The 19,578-nt window shown below is 43.7% G+C and overlaps 1 protein-coding gene across 1 annotated transcript; it reads left to right on the top strand.

Annotated features, from left to right (window-relative positions):
• Nucleotides 1–342: 342 nt before the first annotated feature.
• Nucleotides 343–13,696, top strand: LOC307091316 (PC-esterase domain-containing protein 1A-like; the record flags this gene model as incomplete). The annotated part of the gene is given in 11 exon segments (XM_079758261.1): nucleotides 343–424; nucleotides 1,988–1,990; nucleotides 3,191–3,258; nucleotides 3,261–3,348; nucleotides 3,449–3,528; nucleotides 4,271–4,503; nucleotides 7,548–7,656; nucleotides 8,362–8,644; nucleotides 9,000–9,092; nucleotides 13,049–13,203; nucleotides 13,370–13,696. Coding segments are annotated over 11 exon segments (1,521 nt in total).
• Between the last annotated feature and the right edge of the window lie 5,882 nt (nucleotides 13,697–19,578).

The raw sequence follows: 19,578 nt of genomic DNA, 5'->3' as shown, positions 1-19,578 counted from the left end.
ATTTGCATCTGAGCATGCATTTCTGCTTCAGAAAACACTTTAATAATCCCACTGGGGAATTCTTGTTACTCTAAGACACACTGTATATTTCCCGATATGTCCCACATTGGAACGTTGAAATGTTGAACTAATCATAAATTAACACAAATTTAATGGACTTCCATCGCACATGGATTTAAAATGAGGGCCCTTCAAGGAAAAATGAGCATCAAATCCCTGGTCCACACACACACACACACACACACACACACACACACACACACACACACACACACACACACACACACACACACACACACACACTCAGACACTCACACATTGACGCCAGCTGCGACCTGCCCCATGTGGAAAGTACATCCCGAGAGCATTGACTCTCCCCGCAGCAACCCCTCAATGGAGCCCGACTTCATCATCGTTTACGCGGGTCAGCGTGGATGTCTCCATGGGCCGGGCGCCGTGACCTATAGCGTCCCGTCCACGGGGGACGAATAAGACACAGATTAGGAGTCTGATATTGTCTGCGGCACAGAAAATTGCAGTGGAGGCTCCTTGGGGGATGAATGGTGCGGGAAACCATTGAGTGTGTGTGTGTGTGTGTGTGCATGCGTGCGTGCGAGCGTGTGTGTGTGCGTGCGTGCGTGTGTGATTGGTTTCTCTCTCCTGCGCCGCCGTGGACCTCGGCACCGGTCGACTCGCCCGCTCTCTCCCTAATGGCTTCCCAGTCGGTTGGAAATGAGATATCTGTAAGAGGGGCCACCTACCCCCACCACCTCCCCTGGGAGAGCGGCGCTCTACGCTGAGAGGGAACGCTATTGGACAGCAGAGAGCAATGGCCTGGTTGGGAGAAAATATTGATGCAGGCATTTTCTTTATCCATTACCCAGAGACACCCCACCCACCAGCACCACCCACCAGCCCAGCCCCACCGACTCTCCCACCCCCACGCAGGCCCCAACCAAACCCAAAGGGTCGGATATTCAGCGGCTCACTGCAGACTACGTGGTCCGACTCAGGCCTATCCCAGAGGGGGCCCCCCGCATCTCCGGCATGAGGCTCTCTGCCGCCGTACCGGCCCTGCCAGACAGGTCTGAACACCTTAATGGATTTCCGTGGCTCCGCTCCCAGCCGGCCGGTGGATGCATGCATACAAATGAACGGGGGGACGTTTCATAGGATTTTTTTTTGGACGTCGGAAAAACTGAGATATATTTTCGCTGGATGGTGGGCTACGTGTTTCTCATCCCGGCTTTTGTTTTTTCGGCCCCTGATCTGCTCTTCCATCGGAGTCCTCCCACACATCCTTTATTCGGTGCATTCGTACATATTCCAGGCACCGCCGGCCTCATTAGCAGCCCCCACTGTGATTGTGATAGAAGACTCTATAAATACACTGCAAATGGATGTAGAGCCCATATTTAAATTACCAAATCGGCGTAGAAAGGTCAATAAATAATCGGATATAGTAAACAAGGGATATATAATATATAATAGCTTGGAAGGTACAAATATAATGATATACAGCTTGTTTCTAGAAAATTCCAAAGGGAACTGGAGGGTTTGTACCCTCGTAGAAAACATGGAGCGAGAGAGAGAGAGAGAGAGAGACAAACAGAGATAGACACACACAAACACACACACACACACACACACACATACACACACCATTCTGTAAAGGTTACTTTGCTATACTAAGCCATACGGTGTGTCTTTCCAATCTGTGCCGACCTCCAGGGATATCGATATTCCATCTTTCCCCCAATTTTCGACTTGGTTGACAGAGACAGCCCAATCCTGGGGCTACATCCATATTCCGCTCTCAACACCAAGAGATCCTCTCTCTGTACTCTGCTGAAGGAGCAAACGTTTTTGTGTGTGTGTGTGTGTGTGTGTGTGTGTGTGTGTGTGTGTGTGTCCTCATGGGGCACTCTGCGACAATAGAAACAGAGTGTGCCATGTCCCTGTGTTAATACCCACTCGTTTCTGCCAGATGGTGGGTTTACTGTTGAGTGGCTTCTCTTTGTTGGGACCGGGAGGAAATAAAGGGGCGCACCCATGAGGCCGTAGAACGTGAGAGACAACATCAACATTCAAGTTTGTTTGTACAGCCTTTATCACAATAACAGCCTCCAAGGGCTGCGCAGGCAACACCAACAGGTGGATTAGACGGGCACGTCCTGATCCATAGACTCCAGGTTTAGGAGGGAACCAGGATAGATTTTTAATGTGCATGTGTGGGCGAACTACTGAACTGGTGCTGGTAGAATGCAAGTTTGGGAAATAAAAGTCCTTCGATGTTTTATGTATTTTCTGCCTTATAATTTTATACTTTTTTTTTTTTTTTTTTATTTATCAATTTTTTTTTATATCTTTGGTTCCAGCCATTTCGTCATTTAGATCAGATTCAGTTAACGCACTGGAGAAGGAGATAGAGGACTGCTCCTTGCCACTGGTTTGTTTGCGATGCAGAGTTGTTAAACTACCTGTCTTTGTAGATTCTAAACGCAGATCTCCAGCTAAATAAACAAAGACCACCATGCCTGATACTCAAGATGGGATCTAAGGCTCCCTTCAATTTAAGATGCCAACAGTTACACTTGAATAATGGTATGGGATGTTAATTTGATTTTCTAATGAAACAGGGATTAACTTTGTTCGTATAGCGGAGGGCCGTGGACTAACTTTGAATACATTTTGAGATTCTTGATATTTGAGAATAATGAAAAAGGGTATTCTAAGACAAATGTAGCTGTTTTCTTTGTGGGGAACAAATATATGCAACGACAAAGAAAACTATTTTCTTAATATAATAGATATATCTGTTGACTTCTAAACAGACGGCACACTTGCACGCATGCGCAATCGTCCGTAGTTCAGAAATGGGCTGGGCTGTAGTGCCCCCTGTCGAGCCTAATGGATAATACTGTTTCCCCAATTTCAAAAGATAAATCCATATGAAAATATCCAAAGATATTATATTCCAAAGGAACCAACGGGCATCAAACGCATTTAAAAGGGCGCGTTTTGAGTAACCGAATCACAACTCGAGCTGCAGCTGATTAAGCCAATTAACTTTCTGTCGCCTACTTAGCACCCGAGACACCTGTGTCGCTTCTACCGCACACAATCCAAAATGTCATCTGTTGTGCAAGACACAACGGTATTCAAGTTGCAGTGGTTTTAATCGTTAAAGAATACATTCACTCGACAGGCAGTATTATCCTATTTGTTGACGGTTTTAAACTTCTTTTTTTTAAAAACAAAAAGCTGCGAACATGCTAGGATTTGTGACATTAAATGAAGCCAGCCAACTGCTGCACAACAAATTTGTTGTGATTCTGGGTGGTTCAGGTGAGAAAATCAATAGTTTGCACTTTAATGCTGTGTACTTGAATCAGCCACGACACCAATTCATTACTTAAAAACCGTTCGGATAACATGTGTGTTTCAGTACAGCGCTCCATGTATAAAGACCTCGTCCTGCTGCTTCAGAAGGAAACGTTCCTGACGAGCTCTCAGCTGAAGTCCAAGGTGAAGTGGGCCATCGACGAGCTAGCCCTCGTCCCTAGCTCTACATATTGTCCCCTGTGAGGATTAAAGCAAGGGGAGGCCATATTATAGTAGAATCCTTTTTTCTTTTTCTCTTTACAACCCGACAGCAATAAATCAATCAGGGTCTTAAAACATTTAAAAAATAACTATCTGCTGCTGTTTCAGGCCTGTATTAAACCTGCCCGTCGTTCCAGTTTCCAACTACTTGAATGCTATAAAGAGCTGCATGACTTTATTGCGGCTGGATACTTTCTAAAGCTAGGTTACTTTGGTATCTCCAAAGAAGCATAGAAAGGCAATTTAATTTAGAAGCATTTTTTGTTTGTTTGTTGAAATTCTCTTCACACCAAGACAGCAATCAATAAATCCAATGCTGTTGACACGTTTTTACAAAACAGCTGTCATCTGGCTGCAGCAGACCTGTAATAAAACCATCCAATCATTTAATTCTGCCCGAATTAATCTTTTGCATGGGCTAGCTGTCAGTCTACCTACATTGTTTCCAGTTGGCTACTTAAAAAAAACATGGTTTCTTCAAATTGCCCATATAGGCTTTAATATGTAATATCAGGAATGTGCATTTGTAATTTTGACTATTCATCCAACTGTCACAAGCATATATTTAGTAAGCCAAGGTACACAAATCTTCTTTATTTACTTTACATGTAAACCCCTTCAACTTAATTTGGCATGTGACTTCATCTCCCAACCATTATAAAAGGGTGAAGCTTCATTTGAACGGGACGGCCTGGTTGAAGGTGGTAGTCTGGGGCCCTTGAGCAATGGCCCCGGCTACAGGGAGGTGCGTCAGTACCGCTCCAAGCATCACCTGGTGCGCTACTACTTCCTGAGCTGTGTCTACTCGCCCTACATGGAGAGCATCCTGGAGGACCTCCGCGGAGGCCTCAAACCAGACCTCCTCGTCGCCAACTCCTCCATCTGTGACGTGTCCAGGTATCCATCTCTCGTACTCTGTATTCTGTTGTTGATGTGCTCCCCTGGTGGGTTTCTGTGGTGTGTGTACACTTTTTAATGTATATATTTGTCCAGCTCTCTCCCAGGGCACCGGGATCCAATTATAAGTAACCGATTCCATTATGGTGATGGTAGTCTTTAGAAAAGTTTTGTTACTTGTGAAGTTTTCATCACAAAAACAGCACCCCAAACTAAACTTAAAAGATATTTGACTTGACTATTCTATTGACGTATGCATGTTTTTTTTTATTGAAGGTGGCTGTGACCCTTGCTTGTTAGACTGGCTAAAGTAGAGGGTTGTTTACAAAGGGTTCTGAATAGTTTTGTATAGAAAGATGAACGAACCAATTTTTTAAGAAATCCAGTCGCAGCGGCACAAATGATCAATAGCATTCCTGATGTCCTTGTTTTCTCATGGATTCTACAGCGTATGCAAGTCAGTAGTATTCTGAAGAACACATTTTCTTTGGAATCCCTCACATAACGCAGTACGTTTAATACACTTCGGAGGTCGTCCAATTTCATTGATTGCGCTTGCCGTGAAGCTCGAGTGACTTGGGGTTTAGTGACTTGCTTTGCAAAAGTATGATAGAAATGAAGAAAGTGGCTTCACATTGGTTCTTTGGTTCTTCAACCAAATGTTTACTTGCATAAGAGGCTTGTGTTGAAGTAAACTTTTATTTAAATATATGCAATTAACGTAATGCCAATTATTAGTTATTCAAGGAATATACCCATTGTTATTCAAGGGTTTATGTATTATTCCGGATAGGTGACTCGTATAGCTCAGCCCCTGATTTCGCAAAGGTGCTCAAATTTGTCAGACATTTGTGTTAACGGTAAGCACGTCTCCAAACAGTTTGTTAGCATTTCGCTGATAGGGGGCGATACAATTTGAGGTCAAACATATAGCTCCGCTGCCCCGATGTCTATGAGCATACTTGTCAGTGAGGAAGATGTCACGTTATGAAATAAGGGGTTGATTAGGGATCTTATAAATAACTAATACAGTCATCATTTTTTTTTACTTCTGGGTACGTGTCCAATTATAACGGGGTGTGATCCATCTACTGAGCAATAATTTAGGCATTTGGGAGGAATTTTGAGAATTTATTCTGTAGTTATATCCACTACTACCGACACCGCTCAGCTATTAATATTTTTGAGGGGAGTTTACGACAACTTTTGTACTACGGAGGAGCTGCTTGATCTGAGGAGTTTAAAGGGCACAACAACGGGAACTGACATGTTTGAAGCTGTGTCAGATGCAATTGAGAAGACCGGACTTAAATGGGACAAGATGTGTGGAGTAACAACTGATGGGGCTCCGGCTATGACAGGCGAGCGTAAAGGAATGGCCTCTTTGGTGTGCGCAAATGTCCGAGAGTGTGGAGGCACCGCTGTTAAAATGCACTGTATCGTCCACCAGGAAGCCCGCTGTGCCAAGACAGTCCAGCTTGGCGATGTGATGAACACGGTTGTGAAAACCGTCAACATTATTAGAGCACGAGGGCTCTACCACAGAGAATTCCAAGCTTTCCTGTCTGATGTAGATTCTGAATACGGGGACCTACTCTACCATTCGGAAGTGCTGGCTTAGTCGCGGTGCCGTGCTGAAGCGGTTTTATTCACTGACCTACAAGGAAAAGACCAACTTGTGCCACAACTGTATGTGCACATGAAATCCTTCTGTGTCAAGCTCCGTCTCTTTGAGACACAACTACGTAACTTCAATGTTGCGCATTTCCCCACGCTGTCAGAAATTAATGCTGCTTTTCCAGAGGCAAATATTTCTGCTAAAAATGATAAATACGTGTCTGTGATCGCAACTCTCATGAGAGTTCAGTCGGCGTTTCCAAGATTTTTCTAACATTGAAAAAGAAATAAAGCTGTTCTCGACTCCTTTCCTGATGGCCGCAGAAGACGTGCAAGAGAGTCTGCAGATGGAACTGATCGAAATGCAGTGTGATGACCACCTGAAGAATCAACACCAGCTTCTCTCCCTACCCGACTTCTACCGGAGCTTGGAAAAGGCCAAGTTTCCTATGATGACGCGCCACGCAAAAAGAATGATGAGCCTGTTAGGCTCAACATATATATGTGAGCAAACATTTCTCTTTTAACCCTGAACAAAAGCCGATTGAGAAGCAAAATGACAGACAGCCATCTCTGTGATGTCCTTCGCATCTCAACCACCAAACTTACGCCGGACATGCCAGCCATCCTTCAGTCCAAAGCGCAGCATCACTGCTCCCACTGAGTGTAACGCTGTTCCTACTTTAGGCGAGTTAAAAATATATTACACAACATTCATATGTTAATACAGTATGAGACAGCGCATTAGGGCGAGATAAAATGAGAAAAAAAAATTGGAAATTACACACGAATGGTACATGTCTACATGTAATATTTATTTTATTTCTTTGCACTTCATTTGAGTTTGTATAGTAATACTTACATGTTACATTTGCTTTTACTTAAGTATCGAAAACAAGACTGTTGAGTTCACTTATTGAATGTGAAGAAGTTGTATATTTTCTGCCTTTAATACGTTCTTTTCGAAAACAATGTACCTATGTAAATACTGTTGAAAGAGAATTATTTACTTCTCCCCTTTTCAGGGTGTTAGAGACAGACAGAAAAGCCCTGATTTAAATGGTTAAAAATAATAAATATGTCATCTATAAACAAATATATAAATGCATTAAGTTATTGTGGTTTCATATGGTTAAAAATGTGTTATTTTTGCCAAGTGGCCCGGCCCTTCGTAGATTTTTCTGCATGTGGCCCTCAGTGAAAAGTTTGGACACCCCTGGTCTAGACACTATTGTCGGGGGGGGGGGGGGGGGGGGGGGTTATCCTGGCACACTTCATGGAGCCACTGTCCCCGTGAAGGATCATTTGATGATATCCAATCGCCAAATATGTTGTCATTGTCAATAAATGTTGTGGTTCATGTCAAAAAGTAGTCTCTCCTGATTGAACTGTTGTAAAATGTAACCCTGCTGTTTCCGCTGTTACAGGTGCAGCCAAGACTGGTTACCCCAATATCACAGGAACCTCCATAAGTTCTTTGAGCAGCTGAAGACGGTGACTACTGACGCCTGTATCCGGGTGTGGATCCTCAACACAGTATGATGGGTTCTGTTTTTAGTGCAGATGCAGTGCAAGTTTTCAGAGTTTTGATCCCTTTCTGTACACTACAAAATAAAGATGATGCAGCAACAAAAATGCACCACTCACCAATTACAATATTTCTGCGCTGTGTCGATGGCAAATGCTTTTAGTATTGGGATATTTCTCAACCCCATCACTATCACTGCAGATACCAAGCGACTCAGACAAGAAAATAATTGGCCCATTCCGAGCACAGGAAAGTGTACAAAGAATGAAGCAGGAATTCCATCCATCCCTCCACTTTCATTCCACTTCTCCTAAACAGCATTTTCTCTACAGTAGAAAATGCTGTTTTGCTTCATGCAGCGACAATAGGATACATTGATATAGCGTATCGAGCCTGTCAATGTGACGCGTCCACAAAGCTGCGTGGGCGGCGTCGGCCATGCATTGTGTTGCTAATCGAGCGCAGCGGCGGGCTGACGGGTCTATTGCACACACAGTGTAACAAGGACTGATGAACTCTTAGTGCTTTGTCTCATTGCAATTTTATCAGGTTCTACTGTCTGTTACTGTACGTTATATGTATTTACGTTTTTTATGTTTTTATTTCTGTTATGTTGTGTATTGGCTGCGTTTACTACTGTTTGCAATCATATTGCCCCTCGGGGACAATAAAGACTACCCTCTACAGTAGTCTGGTGTGACGTGATCCCACAGACCGGGCACCTGAAGCTCAGCCTGCAGGGCAAGGCCATGGAGGCCAACCTCTGCAGCGGCACGCTGGCCCGGGCGTACGGCCTGGACGTCCTCGACCTGCACTACCACTTCCGCTGCCTCCTGCAGCACTGGAGGCCCGCCGGCGCGCCCTGGGACGGGCACGCCCAACGCTGGGCCAGCGCGCTCCTGTTGCACCACGCAGCGGCAGCCTGGGGGGTGAAGATGAGTCCTCCGCCGCTCCTGGGTCTCAGGCCGGCCGTCTGGGGGCTAGCGGGCCCGGCTGGTGAGTGTCTGGGGGTCGGAGGGGACTGGGAAGGTGGGCTGGGGCTCGGAGGGGACTGGGAAGGTGGGCTGGGGCTCGGAGGGGACTGGGAAGGTGGGCTGGGGCTCGGAGGGGACTGGGAAGGTGGGCTGGGGCTCGGAGGGGACTGGGAAGGCAGGCTGGGGCTCGGAGGGGACTGGGAAGGTGGGCTAAGACAAAGATTAAGTAACTTCACCAGTGTTCTTCTTGACCGCTGGGGATACAACAGTCCAAAAATTGCCATGTCATGAAATATTTGCTTATTTTTTTTGACATTTTCTACATGTTGAGTTGTTTGCTCACTGAAAACCAGTACTCTTCTGCTTTTTTTATTTAGATTTCCCCAGAAATCACTTCCCTCCTTTCCAGTGGGATCTTTGTCAACCAATCAGACGCCAGTTGCCCTCATGTAACATACCATCAAACCCAGGTGAGATATTGCTTCATGTTTATTTGTCATTTTGATGAATGGCTATGTTTACAATCTGTGTCTACGCCTCGCCTAAATCACTGTTTGCTATTCGCTGCTTTGTTCTGACAGCGTCTGCACTTGCTTCAAGTTTTATATTGATGAAATATCACCGTAACCTTAGGTATTTTATTTGTCATATTTGTAAATCCTCAGCGTATTTTATTCGAAAAATTCCCCTCCTTTCTTTATAGGTTTTTACCGTTTTTCATGGCCTTGATTGCCTCGACACCCCTAACATAAGGGGTGTCATTGATGAAGCCATTGGCAACTACAAGTGTGATAAAGTGGCGTAGAAAGAGAGACTTGACACTTTCTTCAGGCTCATTCTGAGTGTATCCCCAAACGACCTTCTAAACTCTTCTCTCGCCTGCACGGTTTAGCCACTACGTGTAAGCCCCCCCCCCACCCCCGCTCTGACCTCTCCAACAGAGCCACCAGGAAAATCGTAATTTATCGCGTCCCCGCATAAAAACCCATCTCTGAGAAGGATCGGAGTGTTCAGCCGCGTTGTGCCACCCAGCAGATAAAGCGCTAGCCACATAAGCCCAGCCCTGCTTCAGTCTTCCACCAAGCCCTCCAAAATGGTGCTTTAGAGGTTAAGTTGGTTGAAGGGGACATCTCGTACCACCAGGTGTGAGTCTGATTCGCCATTACAAGCCGTTTTCAAAATGTGCAGCATTGTGACATCACAGGTGGGCGTGTCCATCTAGATTTGTGACGGATAGATGGACACGCCCACCTGTGATGTCACAATGCTGCACATTTTCAAACCTGCTTGTAATGGCGAATCACACTCACACCTGGTGGTATGAGATGTCCCCTTTAAGTTTTGTGTTGCTCTTATGTGTTTGCATGCGTTTAGCGCACCAGCTACGCAAATAGTTTTTCACAGGTAACCGAAGTTGGTTAAAAATATGCAGAAGAAAACATCCTTTTATGATCACTTTTTGTGTTTTTGAATCACTTTGATGCTATTCCGATAATCTATAATAATAGACAGAATTATTAAAATGTAGCCTAATTGTTAGGGGTGCAACGGATCACAAAACCCACGGTTCGGATCGTGTCACGGTTTTTGAGTCACGGGTCGGATCATTTTCGGATCCGACCCGTGACCCTAACCCTAACCCCTAACCCTAACAACAAAAAAGATAACAAGACAAATGTGACTTTCAATAAAATCTTCAAATGTGTAAAAACAAAATAAAGTGAAAAATTAGTTAATAATCGTGCTTCCTTTAAGCATAGTCAATACTTAAAAAATTGCTTGTGTCCACATAAAATAAAAACTTAACAAAATAAAGTGCAATCTAACATGGATAGTAAATAATCCCTAACCCTGGATTTACAACTTTAAATTCAGGATGTCTGCATGCCTGGGGAGAGTTTAGAGTCTGCACTCTCCCAAGGCAATGCAGACATCCTCATCTTCTTTTTTTTAATCAAGTATGTTAGCGAAATACATTTTCTGTCGTGTTTTATTTGGCATTTTGTAAATCCATTGATTTCTGTTGGAAGACTCATTGCTCATTGCAAGGAAAGACTGGACCGAGCGGAAAGACTACAACCAAACATAAACCGCCCATTTCCGCCTCTGTTTCAATGGGATTTACGGAACGCCAAATAAAACATGACAAACTGTATTTCGCTACGATACTTGATGATGTTGTAAATACTGGAATTGTCCTTTAAAAATGCGCTGATCACGTGAACGCACAACTTTTTTTTTATCAGCCGATCCGTGGATCACTTGCGTCCCGAACCGTGAGGGTTGATCCGTACGGATCACGGGTAACCCGTGAACGGTTGCACCACTACTAATTGTAATCAGTAAAGTCCCATCATATTCTTGTCCCCGAGTACCTTGGTTATAGTTTTCATATTTTTGCAACAGCATTCTTTTGAGATTGCTAAACTCATACCGGAAAGGGACTATCTTCGTTCTATATTCCAACTTGCCATGGGTCAAGACATCGTGCTGAAGACTGTCAGTTACTGATCTCCCCTGCACATCTAGGGTTACATATTAACCCTAAGTCCAATTTAGGCAGAATGAACAGATTATCTTTGTTTTCCTGCACAATAACTGCATTCAACAGCGGTTAGGTCAGTTGAAGAAGTGACAGGCTTGCTAAATCCAACTTGTCAGAAAATACAATTATTTAGTGTCCATAGTGGATGTGACTGAACCTTTTTAGTCCTTGCGCAGACTTGATTCACTGACCCATGACCTGTTTAAGGCATTTCAATTTTCAAGGGAAATGCGTTGCCATTTCTAATACGCAAATATTTCATTGCTAATGGATAGCAATTGTAAATTTGTCTATATTTCTTCCTGCACAGTTGAATCTTCGGATGTACTTTTATAGATGTACTTATGTAAAGTACGACATGGTTATGTGAAAGTAGCTGCTACTACCAAACAAAAATAAGCCGACTTATCCTCAGCCGCTCATTACAGGTTGATGTTGACATTATCCAGGTGGAATTTTACCACTTAATCAGAGTGGTGTGTTTTATTATACAAATATAGATAATATGTTCATAATTCTATAAATATTGTCCAAGGTTGGCAGGTGTGGTGGCTTGTGGGGCTATGCCAATAGAGAAACCCAAAGGGAACAGAAGGCCGGCTGAAGGCCGTTGAACCCTTTCATTGTGCACCAACACATTCAGAATGGTTTAAAATCAGCAGTAGCGCAATGACGCCACACTTTCCTTGAACTTTCCTTCCTTTTTCCCCCCTCCCTTTTGTTTTAAACAAGCCACTTGATTGCAAGGCGCCTGCACATTGCTGTATAAGAATGTGTCTTGCTGCACACTGTGGTTTTATTTAATACTTTTTTTTTGATAGCCCACTAGGCAATCAGAGGAGTCTGTCCTCAGAGAAGGGCTTTATTGATTGCAACAGAACAATAATGACCTCATTCAAGACGGACCCCTGAGAATTCACAATGGCTTAGAAGAACCTCTTTATGCGTCATTGCTGTCCCTTTTGCCTCTCTCCCTTTTCACCAACCAAAGAATATGCAGAACATACTTCCTCAGCCTCTTGTATTCAGGCAACTGTTGCATGAATGGAGGAGACTTTTAGGGGTTAACCATTCTGCTGCATTATGGGATGTGTTGACCGCTCAGCGGAGAAGCAGGAACTAGTTCCTCTTATTACCCTTCCTGTGGTATATTGTATAGATCTATAGCCAACAGCACTACCTAAATGCTTAGAAGGCCTAACATAGAGTTTGGGATAGAATAGCAGACAAACATTTGTGTTCATTTGAACCATCCAGTCACTATTTTTAGACATCCAGGGTGAAACTAATCAGTGACTCAGCAAATGTACCCCCATTATTGGAATTGGTCATCATCCGCTTGCCCTTTCAGTCGGGCTGTGGTCTTTTATAAACCGGAGGTCTGCCCACTCTCGCTTCAGCTTTTCTGTAGACTTATTTGGGCCAGATCGAATTACATTCATACAGTGTTTATGAGGCATGGTCATATCCATGGATCTGTTGATGCCTATTTCCCATTTTAATTTAGTGGTGATATTTTGTATTTGAGAACCCAATTTTCTTCCATTGCCATGGTTTTGATATCAAAACATGGGTCAGAGATGGAAGATTTTACAGAAAGCTTAAGAGACGTTCAAAGAGACTTAACTCTCCAACGAGCACCGGCCTTTGAGGACCGCCGGTCTAAACTCAAACTAACCAAACTTGGGTGAGTGTTTACTGCGTCTCCCTACTTGTGGAGGCCTGCAGTGGTCCTTGACTTTACTTTTTCAAAAGTGTTGCATGCATTTGACTGGACTTGAAGCGTGCTCAAGAGGCCAGCAGTAACAGCTCGACAGTTAAATCCTTGTCTTTGACCCAGCACTCCTAAGTGATTTTAATATTTCCTCAAATGGCTCCTAGGAAAAGGCGTCCCACTCCTTCCTTGTTTCTGGCCGAGATTACCTGGGATGAGGAGGCGGGATGAGTTTCCCTCGCGGCTGGCCAGGGTGCACCCCTATCACCCCCCTCCCTGGAAGGTCAGACCCAGGCCCCCCTATCACCCCCCTCCCTGGAAGGTCAGACCCAGGCCCCCCTATCACCCCCCTCCCTGGCAGGTCAATCCCCCCCCGGCAACCTTATCAGCCCCCTCCCTGGCAGGTCAATCCCCCCCGGCAACCTTATCAGCCCCCTCCCTGGAAGGTCAATCCCCCCCGGCAACCTTATCACCCCCCTCCCTGGAAGGTCAATCCCCCCCGGCAACCTTATCAGCCCCCTCCCTGGAAGGTCAATCCCCCCCGGCAACCTTATCAGCCCCCCCCCTGGAAGGTCAATCCCCCCTGGCAACCTTATCAGCCCCCTACCTGGCAGGTCAATCCCCCCTGGCAACCTTATCAGCCCCCTACCTGGCAGGTCAATCCCCCCTGGCAACCTTATCAGCCCCCTCCCTGGAAGGTCAATCCCCCCCGGCAACCTTATCAGCCCCCTACCTGGCAGGTCAATCCCCCCTGGCAACCTTATCACCCCCCTCCCTGGAAGGTCATGCCCATGCACCCTGGGGGCGGTTGGTGAGCAACACCCCTCACAACAGACCCATAACCCTGGGGGTGGGCAACACCCCTCACAACAGACCCATAACCCTGGGGGTGGGCAACACCCCTCACAACAGACACATAACCCTGGGGGTGGGCAACACCCCTCACAACAGACCCATAACCCTTGTCTGTCGAAAGCCAGGAACTTTTATAAAGGAGCAGGAACACACTGTTGAGTGGAATGAAAAAAGATTGGCATGTCTAATGTATTCTTTACCCTGGTTGAAGGAAATGCACAGCCTGTATTTTACCATGTACTATAATGACTGTATTTTATGAATGCGTCTGTATAATGCAAAATTATTGATTGCTTGAATGTTTCACTTTAGTCATAGTTATGTATAATGATGAATTAAATAAATATTTTAGATTGTTTTTCCTTTCAACATTTTGTCTGTCATTGACATATACAGGGGGTTTGAAATATATCTGTGCAGTATTAATATCCTGATGACTTGGAGTTCCACTAGCATGAGATAAAGAGAACATTGCTAACTAATACTTTCCCCACGGTTCTTCCAGCCTGCTACATACACGGACGGATTCTGTAAGGTAACGTACCTGAGACTAGAGTGGAAAGGCCCAACACAAGGCGGGACGTATACTAGTGCATTCGAGATGTAAAAATGACAAGTAGCAGAAAGTTTGAGCAGAAGTGTGGTGTAAGGACAGCAAGACGCGCAAACTGTTCCTAGCGTGTACTTAGCATGTAGTATATTGGGAAAGTATGCAGAGCCTAATCTCACCCTGTTTTTCTGTCCTTTCGAAATACAGCTGCTTGGTTGTTGGCTTTTATTGTGTGGCCGTCTGGGCCAGTTGAAGGCTCTCCGATACAAGTTACCATCTGTAGAGCTGTTTGTTATAAACAAGTCCAGAGGGAGGGTTTATATCCTTCCTCCCCTGACGGGACTGAATCCTATCCTGTAGAAGCTGTCGACCCTTTCCGATTTACCAAATCCTTCCATGCGGCCCACCCAACCTCTGTGTCCCCTACGGGATCTCACTTCGTTTGGTTGGCATTTATCACTCCCATCCAGCAAAAGAAAAAAAAGCTCTGATATCCGTCCCATCTTTGAAACGTGAGAGCTCATACCGATCTTCAATTAGGACCGATAAATGTCAGGCAGCTTGTCCCACTGCTGGTTAGCACCTCATCCCTTGGGGGAGGTACACTACACCCGTCCCCACAAACATGCTCTTATCAACTACTGATTAGCTTCTGTGACGTTAATTGGAATTGCATTGCGACTGGCCGACGAACCCACCACCACCAGAAGCATGGTGGTGGGCTAGCCATAAATGGTAAGCCATAAATCTCATGCTAATGTCTTCATTTTAAATAGTGGTTATAGAGGTTGTTTTGCCTGCATTTCATTACTGTTTTAGGCACATTGCGACGACGTCTGAGACAAAAAAAGTGCCCGCGATTGCTGCCTGATTATCCCAGCTCACAAAGTGTTCCACATTGGAAGGTTTCTACAGTTCTGGAGAGTAGGGTTTTGTCCTGTGAAACCTAATGTAATTTTGAGCTTAATGTCTTGGATACTTGAACCTTGTCCATGTCTGAGTGGTGCAGTGGCGAGCACTGCTGTTTAACCCTCTGGAGACCAGGGTGAAATTCCTGCTGTTTGTTAACTTTGAGTTAACCCGGTTAGCCTCTTATTTTTATGTCATGTGAATTGGGAAGTCAAGTATAATCTCCAAGCAAATCCCAGTAGTAGTAAATCCTCGTTGGTGAAGCGGTTAGTGTTGCTCAACGTTCAGTAGACTCAGGTTTGACTCCCCGCTCACACGGCCACCAAGAAGGGGGCAACACCAACAGGGACCTCAACATGTCAGCAGAACCCCTCCAACCTTCATTGGGGCTGGGGGAGGGTGTTAGAACCAAAGACCTCTTGCTCATTTTATTAGGACGTATTATGAACGTTCCCCCAGTACATTTTTAAAAGTCTATGATGGAGCTAGACTGACGGGCTTCAGGGCCCATAGTCGTGTACTCCACTCTGCTCCACCGAGACACAGGCCTAGGGTATAGTTGCAAGTTATACTTGACCTTACGAAGTCCGCACATTGTTGTGCTTATGAAATCGTCAGGTTCCCATGGAGGCCGCCCATGGCAGGGCTTGTATAATGAAGTCTATTGGTCGTAATCCGGGGCCTGTATCTGCTGCGCCACGGTAACAGATCTGGTTGGAGGTTACATAGAACATTTAATACAAATGTTGTTAAAATGTCAGAGTCTGAGGATTTCTACAGTGACCAAAGATGCCGGGACATGAACCCCGGTCTTGAATCGAACACCAAGAGCGCCCTCTGCTGCACCACCGAGACACTGTAGGCTACTATGGATTCGGAGATTATAACTGACATCGAATTCACATGACAGTGATGGGTCGTTGTTTAAAACAACCAACATAATGGGTGGTGTCGGATTTTATATTTGACATAATTTCACTCAATCACAAAAAACACTTGCATAAGGACTGGAACCCTGATCTCCAGCACTTCAATCAGCAGATTACAAATTCGATTTTCAATTCTAAGACTTCTATTTCATTTTTTGGTGACACTTTTGGTGTTAATGTTTCCCATTATAACAAAATATTTTGCAACTGACACCCAGCGTCACATTCATAATTGCATACATCATTGCATACATCAATGGGAATAGGCTCAATCACCATTCTGTTACCTAATGTGGCAATATATATAATAACTTACAAGACCTTCTTGGAGATTGAGTATTTAAATTCATCATTGGTGCATTAAAATCAACTCTTTTAGTTCTCAGATGAGAATAGTCAAAAGCCACCAACAGGGTTTCACGTTAACTTTGTACGGAGTCTGAAATGTAAACATACTGCTCATGATAAAAAAGGCTGTATTGGGTTCGGTCAGGAGTACAAATTACTCAAATAATAACCAATAATATAAGGTGTCCCTAGTAAAACCACTGTACAGCAATGCTGACTAAGCATTCATTTTTTATGTTTTCTACCTAGTATTATCGGCATCATGAGCCTGGCCAAGCTCTGAAGGCGTGTCGGTTCAGCACCGCGGACAGCGACACACCGCTTCCCCACAGCGGGCAATGGACTGAGGCGCAGTTGAGGATCTAATGATCAAAACAATGATCTAAAGTCTGATAGCAGACGACAAAGAGAAAACAGTGAGATGATCATTATTACCGTAACATGCCAGAGACATGGAAGACAAGACCGGTTTCTTTCTCCAGTAGGTATTTTTCGCCAGACCATTTGTGAAAAGAGTTAAATACTTGACGCGGAAGAAATGTGACTACGAGTTGTTTTTGAAGCCTTGAGGAAAAAGTCGTGTATGGGATGTATTATTTTTCTCGACAACCAGGTTGTTAGACCTCTGGTGCTTTCTAATGTTTGACGCTTACTTTGCCTCCGATCAAAAACGACCAACCGGCATACATTACAAGCTGCTATTTTAGTTGTGAACAGCAGAGGGCAATGTAGTAACGCATTTAAGCCTAACATGGCACAGCAGAACCATATTTTTTTGTTCATTGCTGATGTGTCATTCTTTGCTCAATTTGACCTGTTTTGGTGGCTATATGTAAACAAATTAAAAATTAATTTTGTTACTGCTAAAATACTTGATGAAATGCAAAAGCCTTTGGTTTTGACTAATATTGTTCCAGCTGTATTTTTGTCACCTGAGCTGGAAACAAGCCACACATAAGTATGTGTGGCTTGTTTCCTGTCTGTTATTTTGTATCTTCTTTGTATACCCAATTGTGCAAAGGGACCCATAAAATCGCTAGTCTAGTAATTTTGCTAAACCTCCTTCCTCCTTTTTGAAAATGTTATCCATTTTTCTATTCCTAATTTTTCCCCAAAAATATTCTTTTTTTTCAAAAAAAAATAGAAAAACGAGGTATAGAAAAATGGAATGGAAAAATTAAGTATCCTTTTTTTATACCTAATTTTCCCCAAACATATCATCTCCATTTTACTATACCTCCTTTTCCTCAAAAATATTCTTTATCATTCTTCATTACCAAAAAATACATTCTCTCCATCCTTATTTTTCAATTTGGCAATTTGTGAGGTGACTCGAACCTGTACCTGCAGAGTACTAACCAACAGCCCTCACCACTGCACTATCAAAACGGCTCTGAGAAACTTCTTGGAGGTTATACTTGACTTTACAAATCCCATTACACTGAAAAAAATGATTTTGTGGTGTAATATTAATTAGGTTAACTGTAATAATTTTTATTTTGTAATTGTAAGTATCAGTGAGAACTGGAATTATTCAAGTAAAAAGTATATATGTCATTCATGTAATAAATAAACTGTGTGGGAAGAGTAAGTTTTATGTATTTTCACATAATATTCAAAGGTTTCATAGTCATTGCACATGAACATAGAAATACCAAGTAAGTTTTAATAGTGTTGCGTGTTTTGAACCCGCGCATGTGCCTTGTGACGCGCATACAGGACGCATGCGCTTCGTTGTCCGCCAAAACACAAGAAGATGACAACAACTTCAGGTGTAATGGAGGCATGAGCGGCTAAATTATCTTTAAGATAAGTCATTCAGGGTTTTTCCTGCATACGTAACGGAGTTAAGATAGTATCACTGTAGATTAATTGTACTATGGTCACTAAACCCAACGTCCCTGTGGACTTGTGTCGTGCACCCCGGGGGTACAGCAAGTTATGAGCTCCACCATCGTTTTTTATTAATTATCTTAATATATTAATATTATACAAAACGAGTGGTTTATTTTGTGTTTATGAAACGCATAGCTCCCGAACGGTTGAGCACGTTCTTTTAATGTAAAGTTGACGGTAGTTGCACGTGTCGCTAGCTAACGTGTGTGTGTGTAAACCGGGACTGACTGTATGATTAATCCTTCGCTATCTGCGTATAAATGGCGGGTTTGCCAAAATGATGAGAGTTTTCTTTGCAAAATTAACACTAGCAACGACAGAGAGAAGCGGGGAAGGGAGGAGAAAAAAAACGTTTCAAATATCCGCGGTGTCTCGGCTTGGAGAGGCTGCGACCTTCACAGCAGCCTCTGCGAGAACTCCCCAAAACCCTGATGCTAAATAAGCTAAAGAGGAAGCTATCATTGTTGTTAGTTTGCAGTGTACTCCTAGTTCTCCACAAATCTATCATAGTTTTTTATGAATTTGATGTTGCTTCTATTGACAACATGTATAGATTAGTGAATTCATATGGTATTTCCTAAACAAGTGTCTTCTGCCTGTTATAACAGCGAGACGGGAGGCCATTATTCGCGCCCTGATGGAATTCCTGGGGGAATCTTCAGGGGAACTCTTCAAGGAATACAAGGTAAATTCAAACATTTTCAGATCACAAAGTTCACCCGAGTACGTTATATTGAATTCTTAATCACTTCCCCTTTAAATACAACTTGCTTGAACCGTCAAATAATTGTCAGAAAATTAAAATTTTTGAAAAATTTAGCCTTTATTGGTCCCTTTGAACATTTTGTTTTCCAAAATATTTTCCAAATTAGATTTTCCCAAATTGTTGTACATAAGGTCCATAAGGCCTGATTTACTACAGGTTGTTTGTGCGTGTGATAGCGAGTGCAAACTTCAGCTGTTATTGGTACTGTGGAAGAATATTTTCAGAATCAGAACAATTTATTTTAAACTGAATATTCACAAGACACCAAATGCCGCAGCAGACAGTACACAGTACTACAACAGTTTGAAAATGGGTTTAACCCTTTAACCCGTGTGCTGTCTTCGGGTCAAGGAAGGAGGAAGGAAAGGGGGGGGGGGGGGAAATAACACACTTTATAGTGTCAAGATGCTCTGATTTTTGTAGGACGTTTAGAACCTCAGGGCA

The sequence above is a fragment of the Pollachius pollachius genome (assembly GCF_949987615.1).
Source record: "Pollachius pollachius genome assembly, chromosome: 20".
Classification (NCBI taxonomy): domain Eukaryota; kingdom Metazoa; phylum Chordata; class Actinopteri; order Gadiformes; family Gadidae; genus Pollachius; species Pollachius pollachius.
Note: the sequence above shows the minus strand (reverse complement) of the source record. Positions and strands in the feature narration are given on the sequence as shown.